The sequence below is a fragment of the Gamsiella multidivaricata genome (assembly GCF_025024155.1).
Source record: "Gamsiella multidivaricata strain RSA 2152 chromosome Unknown BC939scaffold_99, whole genome shotgun sequence".
Classification (NCBI taxonomy): Eukaryota; Fungi; Mortierellomycota; class Mortierellomycetes; order Mortierellales; family Mortierellaceae; genus Gamsiella; species Gamsiella multidivaricata.
In genome coordinates, this window is record NW_026251807.1 from 39,617 (window position 1) to 56,571 (window position 16,955).

The window sequence follows — 16,955 nt, forward strand, 5'->3', positions numbered from 1 at the left end:
CATGGTGCCACAAAGAACGGACGTTGATCTCACACCATGTTTGGAAGATGGAAGGATGGAAGGGTGGTGGGGGGACGGAAGAAATTATCGAATGGTGATAAAGGAAGAAAGGGAGTAAAGTACTTACATGAGCCAAGGGCCTCAGTTGTGGATCCAAGCAGAGCCAAGGCCAATGTTGTCACTGCGACAACTTTGGAGAAGAGTCGGGTCATGACAGTAAGTGGAAAAGCTATATGCGCCTTCGTATGTGTTTTTCACAGATGATTGAGAGTCGAGTGGAGTCGTGAAAATAGAGTGATGTTGTAGGGAGAGGAAGGACGACGTAGGTCCGAGTGGAGGAGTGAAGTGAGCGAGTAAGGAGTGTCGGAATTAGGATGAATGCACCGGTGTCTTGGTGAGGTTGGAAGGGGTACAGCAGTAGGGGGCAGAGAAGAGTGTGAGGGTGGGTGGGAGTGAGAGAGAGGAGAGGATGGCAAGGCGGAGCAAAGACGATCAAAAGAGAAGAAGGAGAGAGAAGAAAGAAGGGCAATAAATGAGAGAATCTTTTCAGAGTGGTTGGTGGTGCTAACGCTCAGCTCATCCTTCCTGCCGGTCTTACCTACTCCAGTGGAGGAAAAAAAACATACGAACGTTGAGTACATTGTAAATTCAATCTTATTTCAGGAATACATGAAGAGGAGTACCGGCGATGGAGACACTATTTTTTTTTCTTTTTTTGCCTTAGTAGTTTTCTCCGCCGAATCAACGCTTAGACATGTCAGACGAGGCCATGTCCTCTAAAAGGTCGTGCTCCCGATCTCTAGCCTAACCCGGAAATAAATCGCCCCCTTCGAACGTTTATTTTCTAACATGGAGTAGCCTGTCTGCTTGGCCAATGCAATTAACCAACGTCTTACATTACATGTACCTTGATGCTGCTAGCATGGCAAGCCTTTCCCTGCATTGGCTTAGTTCTTCACTAGCGTAGCCTGCACAATTACTATATCTGCAAGCAGCAGGTCATGTTTAATGAGCGAAGGCTCTCGTATGGATCCAGATTGGGATCCGTTGCCGAGCTGGTAAAGCTGCGTTGGCCAAAAGTCCCTTGGTCCAGCTTTGTGGAGAAGCAAAGACCGCCTCCACATCTGCATCCTATAGTTCCTTCTGTTCTTTTAACGCAAGGACCTTGTCTCTTGTAGAGTCGCCAGCTTGGCTTCGCCGGTATCTTTTTTTTTCTCCGCGCAACGTACCTTGCCAGACTAAAAAGCGAGCGCTCCTCAGTTGCCAAACAGCCACAGCGGAGCCGACCCTGACAGGTCGTCTTTCGTGAAGGAGAATTTTTCTACGCTTTTTTTTTTTTTAGATATTGTACTTGCTCAGATCTAAAACAGTGTTAGCTTTCTACGTTCATTCCATCTAATTATAAGACTTGACTTTTTTTTATACATCCTTCCTTGTAGCGCTTTGATCTTGAGCGCGGTATCCCACATCAGTGTATTCATTCGAATAAGCACTTCGCGGGCGAAAAGAGGACCAAGCGTAACAACTTGCTCTTTCAGGGCTTTGAGGGGGGAGGACATCAGGAGGCCTCCGCAACGCACTACTGTGGACTGAGCCAGGACGGATGACAAACATAAAGAGCAGATTCAGCTCGGGCATGGACAGGACTGGTCGAAAGGCTAAAAAAAATAAGGTTCTGCTAGAGGTTGAAATGAAGGACCGGGGCCAACTCAATTAGCTGCCTTTTACGTGGAGCAGCATGACCTCGGCCTGCTAGGAATACATTTGTCTCTGGATGCAGGACAACGCGTTTTTGGGGTCCACAACTAAATAATCCCTTGGTTTTCCACTGCGGCCTGTTTAGACATTGATGTTCGTATGATGAACACAAGGAGGAAATAAAATAGTAGTAGTCTAACAACAATAACAAAGAAGCGCGCGCGATGAGCCCTTTCCGCCATCCTCATTCTGTCACGCCATCTTCACTCCATCAACAAAAGAGCCAGCGGACGACTAGGACGTGAATAGAGATACATTCAAGATGCCAGTGAAGACAATAACACTCTCCACGGACCCAGACTTGGTGCAGCAGCATACGCTGTCGACAGCCTTGGACACGAGTGCCAGAGTCCTATCTGCGACCATCCTGACATACGGCGCCACGCTGACCCATCTGACCTTCCCAGACCGATGGAACCAGCCTCAGGATTTGGTCTTAGGCTTTGACCACTGGCAGGATTATCCTGCGCAAGCACAGCCAAGAGCATTGAACCCTTACTTTGGAGCAGCCATCGGACGTACTGCCAGTCGGTATGTTTGCCACAGCAGCCAGCAGCATAGTATGACCTCAAAATACATTGCCTATATACATCAAAGTACTGACAATGAATACATCTGCCTCGCAGCATCGCGTATGCGTCCTTTGAGCTTGAGAGCAAGCATGCATCCGCGTCTGCAGGTGCGTCTGCAGGCGCGGTCTCAAAGGATCCTAGCGCCACTCACGCCCACACCCTAAACGTCTCCAATGGCCTCGACTGCCTTCATGGAGGTCCTCTCGGGTTCGATAAACAGCACTGGACCACAGTCGACACCGATCAGGAAAACATATCCGCTACTTTGCAATTGGTTTCGCCACACGGACAGAGCGGCTACCCTGGACGACTGGTCACCCGGGTCAAGTACCAACTAACGCAGCAAGGTGAACTCGTAGTGGAATATTGGGCACAGTTAGAGGAGGACCCGGAGAAGCATTCAGTCAATGATTTGCACAGCACCATCGTCAGCCTGACAAACCATACATACTGGAATCTGGATGGAGTGCTGAACCCCCCTGGGGACCAGGACCAGGATCAGGGTATTCTGTCAAACATCCTCACAATGGATGAGAGCCCAGTAGTGCATAATCATTGCTCAATCAAGGACCATACCTTATGGTTGAGTTCCTCAAAACTAGTAGAACTAGGCGACCCGCATCCGGTTCCTACTGGCAACATTCTAGATCTTTCTGCAGATACCCCGGTTAGTGTCCAGGGATATAGGGACCTTCTTAACTTTACATCCGCAACCGGAGCCGGCAAAGAATTGGGTCCAGGACTGAACCATATCCCTGGAGGATACGGATACGACCATGTCTATGCCCTCGATCCTTCTCCGTCGTCCTCAGCGCCTGCCTCCGTTTCGAACATCGGCATCCATGGCTACTTCCCTTCGACACCTCATGTGGCGACCTTGGTTTCGCCGAGGACAGGAATTCGTCTGGACCTGTCCACTTCGGAGCCAGCACTCATCCTCTACACAGCTGGGTATCTCGACAACAAGTTGCTACCACGCACCAAATCAAGGCCCCTAGATTTACCCACGTCCGCCTTCTTCATCTCGCCCACCTCATCGCCGCTCCAGAGTGATCCTGAACCAAGAAACACATCGCAGCAAAAAATTTTGACCATCAAAGCAGACATGGACAAGTTCGCAGGAATTTGCCTGGAGCCCATCCGGTATCCCGATGCGATCCATCATCGTGAGTGGGCCAACATGGTGATATTGCACCATGACCAAGTCTACCGTCAAAGATCGGTCTACAAGTTTGGTGTGGAGCATTAGCAGAAGGAAAGGAGAAGTAGAGTCTTGATCGTGATTTGCAGCTTTTTTATTATTGTGCTTCACAAGAAAACTGCCAGAAAACTGCTAGAAAACTGCTAAGAACGCGCGATTAACAGAGAATGGTGTAAATAAAGAGAGCACGATTTCCTAAGAGTGATGTATAGTCACATCCTCATCCGTAGTCATCCCATCGTCTTCTCCTTGAGCTGCAGCCGTTGAGGGTTCCAAAAATGACGGTCCTTGCGACGTCGGTATATCTTCGTCCATTCCAACATCCACTTCCGAGTCATGATCCTCGATATCAATCACCTCCGAGTCACCCGAGGCCGCCATCGCAATAAACGGCTGATTTTGCTCCGACATCGCAACGAAGTGGGGTGGTGCCGATGCGGATTTGGAGTGCAAGCCTTCCCGATCTTCAGGTCCAGTCTCAAAGTGCGTTTCGTCTCCGTTGGCATCATCATCCATGACTGGATGCGGTCCATTGCTGGCGCTCATTACCCCTTGTTCACCTTCGGATTTTACACTCGGCAACACAAACCCAGCATGTCGAATTTGGGGCGAAGATGCTCGTACTTTCTTCTTTCCTGGCGTGCCCAAAGATGCATATTCGTCGTCGTCCACATCATCATCGCCATCATCTTCGCCCGCCCCTTGTTCCTTTTCCTCTTCCTGATCCCCTGACTTGGAGGGCGGACCAAGCGCAGAGGCCTTCCTCTTCTCCTGGCTTCCTGTCTTTGTGGACGATGTTGTTGCTGCAGAGGGCTCCTCGAATCGTTGCATGATATAGCTCTCGCACTTGTCTGCGTTTGGCAGGTCTTGGATCATTTTCGCAATGGTTGCGTTGGAGAAACCAAAATAGTCGGGTCCCGATGCCGAATTGGAGTGATCGCGTTTCCGGATGGCGTTTGCGGCCTTAACTACGTGTGTCCAGGCACCAGTGGCAGTTCCGGCAATAATGGGCTTTCCTGGCTGGTCTTCAGCGTCGATTTGGAACTGTGAAAGGAAGCGAGCATTCGGTTTAGTACGCGGAGCGAAATGAAACGAACAATAAAACAGCGAGACCTGTTGCGGCTATTTACCTTTGGTGCCTCTCCATCATCGATGACACTGCAGGTATACGTCGTCTGGTTGTGCGGGTCGATCATGCTGTTATACAACCGCGACATCTTATATCCGACGGGCCAAATGTAACGATCATTATGGAACGCCTCGCGATCGTAGACCACGTGGCCGATACTCTGGATGGTAATGATTCCTACAGTCACCGGCAATTTGATATTTCCAGCCTCATCCCTTTCCAACGCTTGTACTTTACGGACCTTGGCTACTGCCGGCCTCTGTTTGTTGGTTTGATGGATGCGCTTGGGCTTTTGTGTTGCTGATCCCACGTTCGTAATAGTCGAAGGTGTTGATGCAGGTATCTTTGGCTCCTTTACTGATATGGCAGTCTTTCCTGTCGCCTTCTTGGGATGTTGAGTCGTGGCTGCTGTTGCCACAGTAGATGAGGGCGCTCTGGCGTTCTTGCCTCCATTCATCTTTCCTGCTGTCTGTGAAGAGAATAGTCGCCTTGGCTGGATTTCATCCGTTATTGAAGAGTCGGAGACATCACTGTCGCTGCTGAGGGAGGAAACGGTGTCCGATCCAGAATCCGAGTCCTGTTGCTCCAACGTGTTTAAACGATCCAGCAGCAGGCTATGAGGGAAGGTGAGATGATATCCATCCGTTAGATCGCTTGCTTGTGTTTGAATGCAATATACGACCGCTTTCCAATCTGTAGACAGCTTACTGTTTTTCACGCCGCAAATTCCTGACACGCCTGTGAGACTTGTTCAAGTCCCGGCTCATCTGCTCATTTTCCTACATACAGACAAAAGCAATTGTGAGAATGAAATTCAAGAATGAGGAAGCAGCGTCATATTCAACACAGAGCTTGACATACCTCCAAAACCTCTCTCAGCTTCTGCTTGAGCCGCCTGTACTTGTCATCGGAAATACGGTAGGCATCTTCCTCCGGTTCCATGTCTGCCTCCTCATGGTCCTCGTCCTCCTCTAGTTCCTCATCAGTAATCCGCTGTTCTGGCTTCTGACTGCTTCTATCGCTGATCCTACTAGGCGAGGTCGGGGTGAGGTGCTGATCATCATGACCAGCCACGAGGTGGTTTCCAACCGTGGCATTTTTAGGTGAGGTGATCTGAGTGTGGTTGAGACCCTGTTGTCCACTGTCTGGATAAGCGGTCTCTTTGTTGGCAGACAGAATTTCAGCCTTGAGTTGCTGTGGTTGCTGGGCCTTCTTGAATCCGTTCGTACTTTCTACAGGCATAGAGGCTGCGGTGATACTGACAATTCCTTCCATGGACGAATCCTGTCCAGAGCTGTGACCAAGTAGTTTTGGTGGCGTTTTTTGATCCTTGTCCTGAAACAGATCTTTAATCTTGTCCTTGAATTCGCCTGCAGAGAAGGATGGTGAGGCTGATGGGGTTGGAGTCTTGTTGATGTTGGCGTTGGAAGGGGTCATGGCCTCCAGTGAAGATGTGAGTGCGTGTGTCTTGATGAAGATCTAATCGGCGTACCTTTCTGTAGAGAGCATCAGTCGCTGGTTAGGTCTCTGTGAGAGTACAACCTGATATCAACCAGAAGTCGATGGGTCCTCACCTACAGGGCAACACAAGAAGGGCGGATATCAGGGAGTGAGGAACTGGTGGTCAAGAAGCAGGAAAGCGATCAAGACGGTGGAGGAGTGGAAGAGGGGGGATTTTAAAGAGGATCCAAAAAAAAGGGAATGGATGAGCCGAGTGTGATCCCCTCACAAAGACCAACAGCCAATACGGGCCCGCCCACTGGCGGTGGATTTTTTTCTGTTTGGAAGTTGATAGGCCGACTTGGACTTGGCTGTGCTTTCCAATTTTCAGAACCTCTGCAGCTCGCTGACGGCGCCTATATTACCCGCCATAACAGCCAGTTGGAAGAAAGACTCCTTCGCAGCTTCAAGGCGTCTCCAGAAGATCCATTGAAGCAAGTGTCGTGGATGTAGATTGGTTTTAATGATTTCTTGAACCAGGAAACATATTTTCTATCATGGGCCAACTCAACACGGCCTGTTAGTGAGGACAATCAGCGTCAATGTTTTATTTTAATAGCAATGTGTCTCTCGAGTCGATGGACCCTGCGAATCTGTCAAGCCCAGCTACCAACGATCTACTACAGTCGTCCTTGCCACCAAAGCAGAGCCGATCCACAGTCGCCTAATGACAGGTCACATTCCTCGAGTCTCCTCGCACTCCTTCATACATTTTCCCTTCCGTGTGCCTGAAGACGAATTGACATTTTCCCGGTCACACACTCACACTCCTTTGTCCCCTGTGTGCGTGTATACAAGGAGGGTTCTTCAAGAACGCATGCTTCATCTCCATTCTTTGCTCTTCCTTTGCTCTCTCTGATTCCTCCCTTCTCCAACTCTCGCTAAACTCTTTGACACCCCTCATTCCATTTCACACCCAGACATCATGAGCAGCTTCTTCAACATCAGGTAACACAAGACATTCCTCCTGTTTCGTTCGAGGTCAAGCGCACCTCGGACGCCCTTTTGCCCTCCACTCCGTGCTACGATGCCGATACTCTACCACAGCCATATTAACGACCCATGATTCTTACCAATCGACGAAATATAGTGGAAAGTTTGGTGGCAAAACAAAGCCCAAGCGATCCGCCTCAGCAGTGCGTCCCTTGTTTCTGTGTCAGCCCTACTGTAACAACTCGATCGTTAAAGGCAACTTCAAAACCATTGTCCAATTGCCCAAGTATGTGGATGGCAACGAATGGCTTGCAGTCAATGGTAAGAGCCAGACGATATCAATGATCCATTACGGACGCTAGCTTTTTTTTTTGGGTTTTTTGGGTTTTTTGGGTTTTTGGGTTTTGGTTTTTTTACACAGATCGATCTGTGGCCATTTGATGCATAATCATATTGTCTTGCACTCTTCCCAGTCCTTCGTGCCCTGAGTAGCTCGTCAAAGGAGAGCTGAGATGTGCTTGCATATCCATTTCAGCGGAACAGACACAGGCATCAAAGCCCTGCATCGGCAAGATGGAGCCCCAAGGGGGTTTCGCGAAGGGGGCACATCCTTGTTTTACTGCTTTTTTTATTTAAATGCTTAGATTACTGCAAATTATCAAACGCGTTTCATGTCGCACAACCCAACCCATGTCCGAGATGGTTACTTCGAGCTTTTTTTTTTTTTTTTTTTTTCTTGTGCTGTCCCCTCGTTCACTCCCTGAAGTGGTTATAATTAGCGAGAGGTTTGAGGGGACCCGAAAAAATACTAACCTGCCTGTGGCATCGCTCACACTTACTGTAGTCTTTGACTTTTACAGCTATATCAACATGTTCTACGGCTCCATATCCGACTTTTGCACCGCTCGCAATTGCCCAAGCATGTCCGCAGGGGCAGGGTGAGACTTCAATCTTGTTCAATTGCTCATGCACACACATACACACACCTACGGCGATAACAGGATACACTGACGCATCCTATCTGACCTATCGGCATTAGATTCGAATACCTCTGGATGGACGGACAAAAAAAGACGAGTAAAGTGCCGGCACCGCAATATATCGACTTTGTCATGAGCTGGATCCGGACTCTGATCAACGACGAAAATACGTTCCCTACGAAGGACGGTACGGTGTCTCTTTTTTTTCCTTTCTACAGTGTCTGTAGTGTCCATAATGCAGCGATTGATTTCTGATCCTGAGATGTATCCTTTTTACGTTTGCGATTCTGTAATAGGACGCGAGTTCCCGCCTACGTTCCAGCAGACGGTGCGCGCTATTTTCAAACAGCTGATCCGGGTGTTTGCACATATGTACCATTCCCATTATGATAAAATGCTTTCGCTCTGTCAGGAGGGGCACTTCAACTCGCTCTTTGCGCACTTTGTCAGTTTCGGTAGAGAGTTCGATCTGCTGGACAAGAAGGACATTGTACCGTTGCAGGAACTGATCGACATTATGGACAATAACGGAATTCTGTGTTGAGATAGCGCTCATAAATAGAAAAGAAGTACTCCGCTCTTTTTTTTTTTTTTTTTTTTTTTTGGTCTACAACGCCCTGCTTCGTTGCTACATCAGCTCTTTATTTACCCTCGATCCTGCCCGATGCTTTGCTGGCAGTGTACTTTACTTTACGCGTTTCTTTTTCTGTGATAAGTGTATATACCATTATTGAAATGAACAGTAATATGATTTTTTTTTGAATCGGAGTGTGTTTTTATTCAAATTTCAAAGTTCTTTGAACGCATTGACATTGATTGCCCTTATTAGTTCACTTCGTATGTCTCCAAGGCCTGGACGGCCTCTTCGTATTCCTTGGACGACTTGACATCAGGGCTGGCTTTTGTCTATAATAATAAACAGCAACGTTTGTCAAGCTATCAATGCTACCATCCATATTGCTCCTTGCGGAAAAAAAAAGCCAATAAATCAGGTACCACCATACCACAACATTGGCGAGATCCTGATGAGCGGCCTTCGATCGCCTCTCGACATCGGGCAGCATATCCAGTGTCTCTTCAAGCACCTCGCGCTAGGACGAGGAAAAAATATAGACAATTTGTCATTGGTTCGAGTTCAGTTGCTCGAGATCTTTGGTCCATTATCCCAGAAAGGGCCATGTAGGCCTTACCTGTTTCTTGATCTCATAGTCTTCAGGGTCCTTGGCCACCATAGCATCAATGCGCTTCTGCTGCCTCATCTTTTCCTCGTTATAAAAGATTCGCTCCTTGGCCAATCTATTGCAGAAGCAGGAATAGAAAAGGAGCAAAGGAAAAAAAAGAAATGGGGCAGGTCAGTCCCTGTCGAGAACCAGGAACCACCGGCGACAGAGCCCCAGCAGCTGTCCAAAAAGCGCGCGTGTTCACAAAGGCGATCCTGCCGCTTACCTCTTGAGGACGTTGGTCTTGATGGAAAGATCTCTGGTGGACATGGTGTTTGTTGAGTCGAAGGGGTTTCTTGTGGATGCTTGATGCTCGTGGAGGGTGGGGTGGAATGATTCGGTGGCAAAAGGAATGAATGAGGCGTGTTGGAGATGAGACGATTAGACCAAAAAAAAAGACCTTTTTAAGTTTGGTGACGATGAATTGGGAAATGCGCGTCGTTCGTTGTTTTTACACGTCCGCGGCAGATCGCGTTGGAGAAGCTGAAAGGATTTTTTTTTTTCATTCGTGTCAAAAATGCGCAACTGCTCTTTGAAGGGAGCAAATACTACCTCTTTTTTTTTTAAAATATCTCTTTCTTTATTATTATTAGGATTAAGTAGAGAATTATCCTTTCCGTCAAGGATTAGGGGAAAGAAAAAACCAATCAACCAACGCATTTACATATATATATATTCACAAGGAAGTCCATTTCGGTAAAAACTGATCCACCGCCAATGGGGTTTCCGTGGGCCGACAAATGCTCGCGGATCGCTGCGCGCCTTTTGCTCACAGTGTTGGCAGAGTTGTGGAAATCACTTTTTTAGACGACGCCGTTGCGGGGCTGGGTCGAGTAACCGCCGGCAGTGGTAGAAGTGGGGTTGGTGTTGACGCCGCCGGTGTTGTAGTTGTTCGCACCAGCACCAGGGGCTGTGGTGTTGTGGTAGCCGCCGGCGCCGGCTCCGGCGGGAGCAGCAGTTGAGGAACCAGCGTTAGGACCAGACTTGACGACGACAGGCTCAATCTTCTCCGTTACAACCGTGCGGCTGGGTGAACGATGGGCGTCGTTGCCGTAGCCGCCGGTGTTGCCGTAGCCGCCGTTGTTACCGTAGCCGCCGGTGTTACCATAGTTGTCGTAGTGGAAAGCCCTGTGGTTGTGGCGCCTCTTTCTCCAGCAGAGACCCAAGAGGGCAGCAAGAGCCGTGAGAGCCAAGATTCCGAGAACGATACCGGCGATGGAGCCCCTGGAGATGTGGTGGTCATCGTACACAGGGACGGGGGAGCCACTGGGTCCGACAGCGAGATCGGCGGTTTGAGAAGCAGCACCGGCAGGAATGGCCGAGGCAGTGGTAGCCACTGCGAGGAAAGCGAGGATGAGCGAGGATTGCATGGCTATGTTGTCGCGCTGGGATGAGAGAGAGAGAGAGAGAGAGAGAGAGAGAGAGAGAGTAGAGGCAGGAGCAGGGGGGGATTAGGGATAGCGATAGTGATAGTTGAGAGAAGGGTGTCGGCAGGGAAATCGAATGGGTTATATATGATCTATAGATCGCGATGACGAACACCCGATGCGCGCACTCCGCCCTTATCCCCGGTCTGACATAACGAAGGAAGGAAAATAATGTAAGACCTCGTAAAAAAAGCTGTCTGATTCACCGTCCAACCAGAGGGGGCGTCTCACGCGCTACGAAAGCAGCCCGTGCATGAATGGGGATGGGCCCCTCCCCTGCCCTAGAAACACTACGTGCCGGCGCCCAGACGAAGCATCATCAAGCATCATCACCCATCATCATCTATACTATTTAACTTTTTCTGCGAAACCTGTCTCAATGGAATGGTAACACAAACACGCGAAACGCGTAATAACTTATTTTTCCGGTAACGATCGTTGCCTCCCCATGCTGGGGCCATGATGGACCATGATGGACCATGATACGTCCGCCGGGAATATAATAAGCGAGGCTAACGAATGCCACAATGTCCACGATGTACGGGATATCCCCCTTCGGACGCCTTTGCGCACTCTCCTTCCTTTCCTCCTTTATGCTGTCATCGCCGCTTATTGGAGCCCCATCTTCATCATGGCGCTTTCCCATATCACCCAATGTCCCTATTCGCAGTATTGTTGTAACTGTCCACGGACTCAACGTCCTTCTCCTTGCCATTTCCTGTGTCACTGTCACCCATCAGGCGTTCTTACCGTTGACGCCCTTGTCATCACCATGACGCTATGTCCAAGCCGCCCTTCACACTAACTGCGCTTAATTCCGCTGCGCTTGTTATAGTTCACAATCCTAAACCGAGTGGCTGTCACAGTTCCGACAACGGAAATCGTCGAGGCACCATGCCAGCCTCTCATATGACTAACCGTACTTTTCATGCTCTCCATACTCGTTAACCATGCGAACCATAGGGACAGAGGAGGAGAAAGCGTGGATGGCAACCGTGGCGGCGAGAACGGTCAGGATGGCGAAGATCATCTTTGAGTAACAAACAATGGCAGGGAACATGGTCCATGCTCGTATAACCAGTGAGGAATGGTCCTTCCCCCTCTTGGTTTACACTTAGTCTAGATTAGCATGAATGGATTCAATGGATCCGAACGCGCGATAGTTCTCATCTCTCTCTCCATCAGAGCTGCCAACTATCTATAGATGATTCAACAAATCCGGGTTTCCCGCTCCCTCCCTTATCTTCGTAATGCCTCGCGATCAGGAGAAAGAGAGACAGGGGAGGACATAGTCTAGGAAGCACCATGGTTACCCTCCTCATCACATTATTACACGCTGATGCATCTGCATGCCGAACTAATAAGCTAGGGAACTAGCCAGCTTATTTACCCGCCATTTCTCATGTTCCTCTGTGCTGTTTCGCGCGCTGCGCTGCCCGGCATTTGTATAATGTCCTAGCCTTTGAGCTTTGAGGAGGTGGGGGGCAGAAGGAAAAAAAATGACACAATTTTGTGGAAATATGCGCAACTTTTCATCACCCAATGTTAATCGTCTGCAAGAGACAGGTCTTTTTCCTCTTCTGTGTCGTCACGCCCGGTGGGTGGGTTACAGACGCTAGCAGACGCTGTCTTTATTTTTATTATGTTTTCTTTTTTTTTTTTTTCGACAGCATGGGCCCTTTGCCCTTGGTGGTCTACTTCTTCCCGCGTTCCCGCATATTACGCGAGCAATGGAAGGGAATAAGCGTCGGGATCGTTGTCCGCCACATCCTTGCAGCGATTTCATCTTCCGTCCGAACCAAGTAACTAGTGCTGCTCGTGTTCACGGAAGTACACATGAAGATATTATCTACACACCAAAAAAAAAAAAAAAAGCACGTTAGTGCGCGCTGGTACGGAAAACAAAAAGGGCAGGGAACAGATCCAGGAATAGTGTCGCGTAATAACCATACCTTCGGACGTATTGCACACACTTGTTAGCCTCGAGACCGGCTCGACCAGCTTGAAGTTCCAGGGGGTGCCCTCCTTGCGATGATAACGACTCATGACCCGTTTAGTCCACAGAACAATGTCTGTGAAAATAAACACATGGTACTCTGCCTCCACATCTGTCGAGTTCTTGATGATGCTGGGTAGATACAGGGCTGATGAAGACACGTTTTTGGGATGTCCGTTTCCTGTGAGATTCGAAAAGCTGGAGGAGAGACTGAGATTGTACTGCGAGACGAGTTGCGACACCGTCGACTGTTGCTTTGAGGAAAAGGGGGAGGAAGAAGTTGGGGCCGAGCTTGCGATAGGAATCGGACTAGGAGTGGAGGAGAGCGTGTGTAAGGTCGTAGAGGATGGTGGTGATGACGCACAGACCGAGTAGAAGCTCGTCCTTTTCGGGTTGCCACGAGAATCAAAGAGATTCCTTGATCGGGAGAAGGGAGTACTTGAAAACGGCGTTGTGGGTGATGTCGGTCCTGACGATGATGATGTAGTCGGGAAAGCAGGTTTGGCATGTAGGTGGTGATAATCTAGCTGACGAGGCCGATGAATAAGCACCGGAGGGTCATCATCAGAGGACGGGGTCGTTATTGGTGACCGAAATCCGTCTCGCCACTCTAAAGATCCGTTCGACACATAGCTCTCCGATTTGCTGTTGATGCCGTGTTTTCCAAAAGCGAATTTGCTGGGCTGCCGTACTGTGATCCGGTGCACGGGCCCATCCAGGATCAAGTACCGGTGTCGTTCGACAAGGGAAAAATTCTATTAAAACGTCAAGGAATTAGCTTCGAGTGAAGTGGCTCGGCGTTTTGTCGGAAGCACACACGGCCTGGGGACCTACCGATGGCAGACCCTTGATGCGCTGCTGCAGATCCATTAACATCTCGTTATGCTCTTCGATCCATATCCGGTCGTCAATCTTTGTGAGCTCTCGCTGATGCTTGTTCAGTGCCTGTTCCAGTTGCGCATAATCGGGATCGTCTGGTGGTGTCAAGTTCAGTAGGTCCTACAAGAGATAATTGGTGTTGGTGGTTAGTCCAGTGTCAAGTCGGCTGCCTGTTATGATCCTGCTTATTTGTTCTTGCCTACCTTGAAGAAGAGAGGATATTTCTGTAGCCGTTGGATGGGCTTGAGAAATATACCCTCCATTGTCAAAAACTTGCAGCGTGGCGACTTTAGTAAATCCTATGAAGCAGCAGAGAATAGAGAGAGAAAAACAACAATTCTTAGTTACATTTACATCTCTTAGATATTCATGCACATTATAATAAAGAATGAGGAAAGCATGAAGGTTACTTTGATGATCAGGCAAAGTTCCGAGTTGCCTGCTGCGATCTGTTGGAAATCCCGTGAAGTTGACGTGTACTGCGTAAAGTACGAGTCGTAGATCGAGAACATGTAAAACTGCCAAGCGGCGGAGAGACAAGCCTGGTTATTTCCAGGTCCTTGAACCAAGCATAGTGTAGCAAAAAAGAAAAGAGAAAAACAATGACTCTCGGGTCTACTTACACTTTCAAAGACGCTCCCAATGTTCTCGACAATCGGTGTTTCTTGCTGCTGTTTGTTCTGTAACGACTGCAGGTTCATTGTTTTAATAGGTGTCACAAGAGTATAAGAGAGACAAAAGCACAGCGCAGTGAGTAACCTACCCTGAGTAGCGATTGGTGGCCATTCCACAGGTCTTTGATATGGGACAGAAGTCGAGCAAGCCGTTCATACAGCTTCACGTCTGCTTTATCGGGACTGAAGCGCTTTTTCCGCCTTGACTCTGCCATCTTGACATTCAGCTCCTCAACAAATATCTATCATCCACACATGTTCAACATACATCGAAGCTGAGTAAATATCAATAGGCACGTCCAGAATACAAGCGCAACCCACGGATTGTTTTTGCGGCATTACCTTGTGTATGCTTTTGAGGTCATCTAAATATTCAGATTCCGTGTAGATAAGCTCAAAGATGGTCTCCTGCTTCTGGATTTGCTCTGGACTGAGTCCGAGCCCTTGAATCTGGTCCGCGTTCGTCATTGTGTGCTGCCAAAGTGGTTTACATGGCCCAGCGTTAATTGCTGCGATGGTGGCCTTGGGGATAAAGGATGTCGGAGATGTGGTTGATATAGAGAGCACCGGCGCAGCTTCTGGTTGAGCTGGGATCGGTTTCTCAGTGTCTGGTGCTGTTTTTTGCTGGCCACCCAACCACCGCGAGGCGAGCCTTTGTTGAGATTGAATGCCGTTGTGGTGTTTCGTAAGGTCGTCCAACATATTTCGGTCCTTGACGCCTGAGTTGAACACATCCATGGGCTTATTCGGCTGAGGGTTTGAGCTTTTCTGATCGTTGTTGTAAAAGGGAGTGAAGCGCTCCGTCCGCAGCGCGTTCTCGGTGTCCATGGCTACAAAGGGTCCTGTCGTCTTGACTTTCATTGATTTTGATCGGCCCACAAGTCGCCTGAAGGGCGTCAGCGTCTCCTTTCGTTGCAGACGATTGGTACTGGATCTTTTGAGTGAGGAAGGATGGGAGATAGAGGAGGAGGCTGCAGAGGCGTATGAGGATGGGTGAGACGAGGTGGAGGAGGGCGCTCTGTCGAAAGTCCTTTGAAAGGTAGTAAGCGTAAATCCTTTTGAGTAATAGCCTTCTGGAATGGGTTGCGAGGGGCTCCAGCAGACCTGACGATCGTCGGCGGTCTTATTGGGGATGCTGAGTGCTGGGTAATGGATGGTGGAGGCGCTGTTGCAGGGCTCACAGAACCTGGCGGTGGTATCTGGGACCTGGAGGTTGAGTTTAGGGAGCTTTGGCTGTCTTGGGGAGGATATACGGAGGTGTGCCAGAGTCGATAAACCTGGGAAATGAAATACGGCAGAACAATAGAACAAAAAAATAAGAGCGGGAATCAGAGGAATGAGGAGGAAGAAGGAAAGGAATGCATGGCGTTCTCGATGAACCGATGAGCTAGTAGAGGCGACTTGCACTGCTTCTTCCTATCACTAGCAAGCTAGCACTCCCAAGCATCCGTCCCCCAGCCCTGCATTACAAAGTGCTGGAGTGTCGCTGGGCAGGGGCAGGGGTAGGGTCGGCCTGTCAGTTGCCCCAAAAGTTAAAAAAAGGGGGGGAGATACACTGTAGGCAGACAGGTGGTCGCGTAGTTTCGCCGATGACCAGCAGTGGTTCGCAGAGATGACGGATCAAATACAACAAACGGGAGCACAAAGAAACAAAAAAGGGAGACTATCGTCATGGTTGCAAATAGCTCCTTTCCCTCATGAGCGGAGATGACAACCCAGCGCGCCCATAAAAACTACTCACCCTGCACAGCACTACTGCTCCTTATCGGCGTCGAAGGCTGCGACATGTCCCGACCAAAGACTGTGGACCCTTCTAGGGTTCCATCGACCTGGGAAGGCTTGACGGAGGAGGCAATTGTGGAGGAAGCAGTTGCTGAGGGTGAGGGTGACCCATTCAAGGTAGGCTGCAGCTGAAAACACGCGGCCGAACTCTGGATGGTGATGGGTGTGCGTGCAATTGGCAGGTTTAACTGAGTCCTGGTTAGACGTTTCAGGTCTATTGGTTGTTGTTGCTGCTCGATGGCTGTTCTCATGATACAATTGCTACAGGAGGTAGGGCTCTCTGCATGGGGCTTTTGTTGCTGTCGTAGTGTGCTATTACGTTGTTTGACCAGTAATGAAATGAAGCGATGATAACAGTAAAAGGGTGAAGGTAAAGTAGCTGGTTGAGCACATCCGCGCAGCAGCAACAGAGATAGCAGGAAGCAGCAATAGCATCATTCATCAAATGCAGAAAAGGGAATACAAGAAAGAACGAAGCAGACGAGATTCCCATCCAACGGCTACTGTGGTCGACAACAAGACAGACAGACAAAAGCACCATCCTGGTCCATCCTAAACAAAAAGATGTCTGTAAACGCATCGAATGTGGATCGACATTGTGCTCCTTCTGTGTAGTCCAGTCTAGATACGTGCTCCTCCCTTCTTCTTTCAAGAAAGTATCATCGCGCATGGGGTATGTGGACCTGTGTGCAGACAAGGAATATATACATACAGCATACGTATTTGATTGGTGCAGAGTTCAGGAACCGTTTCAAAAAGGTTGCTTGGACATGTTCCGCCAGTGTGTTGGAGGTGCGTGCAAATAGGGAGGGAGAAGTATGCATTTACAAAGAGTTGTTGCGTCGTATGCCCATCCTCCTCCGTTCATCGCCCTTTGACAAGGAGGCAGCTTCTCCATCGCACT

General features: G+C 49.1%; 5 protein-coding genes across 5 annotated transcripts; 2 read left to right on the forward strand and 3 right to left on the reverse strand.

Annotated features, from left to right (window-relative positions):
- Window positions 1-1,646: 1,646 nt before the first annotated feature.
- BC939DRAFT_336094 (galactose mutarotase-like domain-containing protein) lies at window positions 1,647-3,653 on the forward strand. The gene is made up of 2 exons (XM_051551642.1): window positions 1,647-2,289; window positions 2,385-3,653. The coding sequence occupies exons 1-2, from the start codon at window positions 2,021-2,023 to the stop codon at window positions 3,577-3,579; spliced, it is 1,464 nt and encodes a 487-aa protein (XP_051407279.1). The 5' UTR covers window positions 1,647-2,020; the 3' UTR covers window positions 3,580-3,653.
- A 73-nt stretch (window positions 3,654-3,726) lies between these two features.
- Window positions 3,727-6,097, reverse strand: BC939DRAFT_481344 (uncharacterized protein; the record flags this gene model as incomplete). Its single annotated transcript, XM_051559015.1, has 4 exons — window positions 3,727-4,575; window positions 4,662-5,274; window positions 5,369-5,439; window positions 5,522-6,097. 4 exons carry the CDS (start codon window positions 6,095-6,097, stop codon window positions 3,727-3,729), a joined length of 2,109 nt encoding a protein of 702 aa, XP_051407280.1.
- Window positions 6,098-6,909: 812 nt separating this feature from the next.
- Window positions 6,910-8,651, forward strand: BC939DRAFT_466628 (MOB kinase activator-like 1-like protein A). Its single transcript, XM_051557671.1, has 5 exons — window positions 6,910-7,108; window positions 7,251-7,414; window positions 7,938-8,031; window positions 8,133-8,260; window positions 8,370-8,651. Exons 1-5 carry the CDS (start codon window positions 7,086-7,088, stop codon window positions 8,615-8,617), a joined length of 657 nt encoding a protein of 218 aa, XP_051407281.1. The 5' UTR covers window positions 6,910-7,085; the 3' UTR covers window positions 8,618-8,651.
- A 174-nt stretch (window positions 8,652-8,825) lies between these two features.
- BC939DRAFT_496816 (tubulin binding cofactor A) lies at window positions 8,826-9,722 on the reverse strand. The gene is made up of 4 exons (XM_051559695.1): window positions 9,520-9,722; window positions 9,264-9,369; window positions 9,078-9,164; window positions 8,826-8,979 (listed from the first exon to the last, which is right to left on the reverse strand). The coding sequence occupies exons 1-4, from the start codon at window positions 9,561-9,563 to the stop codon at window positions 8,899-8,901; spliced, it is 318 nt and encodes a 105-aa protein (XP_051407282.1). The 5' UTR covers window positions 9,564-9,722; the 3' UTR covers window positions 8,826-8,898.
- Window positions 9,723-12,259: 2,537 nt separating this feature from the next.
- On the reverse strand, window positions 12,260-14,642 carry BC939DRAFT_336168 (Dbl homology domain-containing protein). Its single transcript, XM_051551643.1, has 8 exons — window positions 14,612-14,642; window positions 14,359-14,544; window positions 14,219-14,284; window positions 14,006-14,113; window positions 13,799-13,894; window positions 13,551-13,715; window positions 12,673-13,471; window positions 12,260-12,569 (listed from the first exon to the last, which is right to left on the reverse strand). Exons 2-8 carry the CDS (start codon window positions 14,482-14,484, stop codon window positions 12,415-12,417), a joined length of 1,515 nt encoding a protein of 504 aa, XP_051407283.1. The 5' UTR covers window positions 14,485-14,544; window positions 14,612-14,642; the 3' UTR covers window positions 12,260-12,414.
- Between the last annotated feature and the right edge of the window lie 2,313 nt (window positions 14,643-16,955).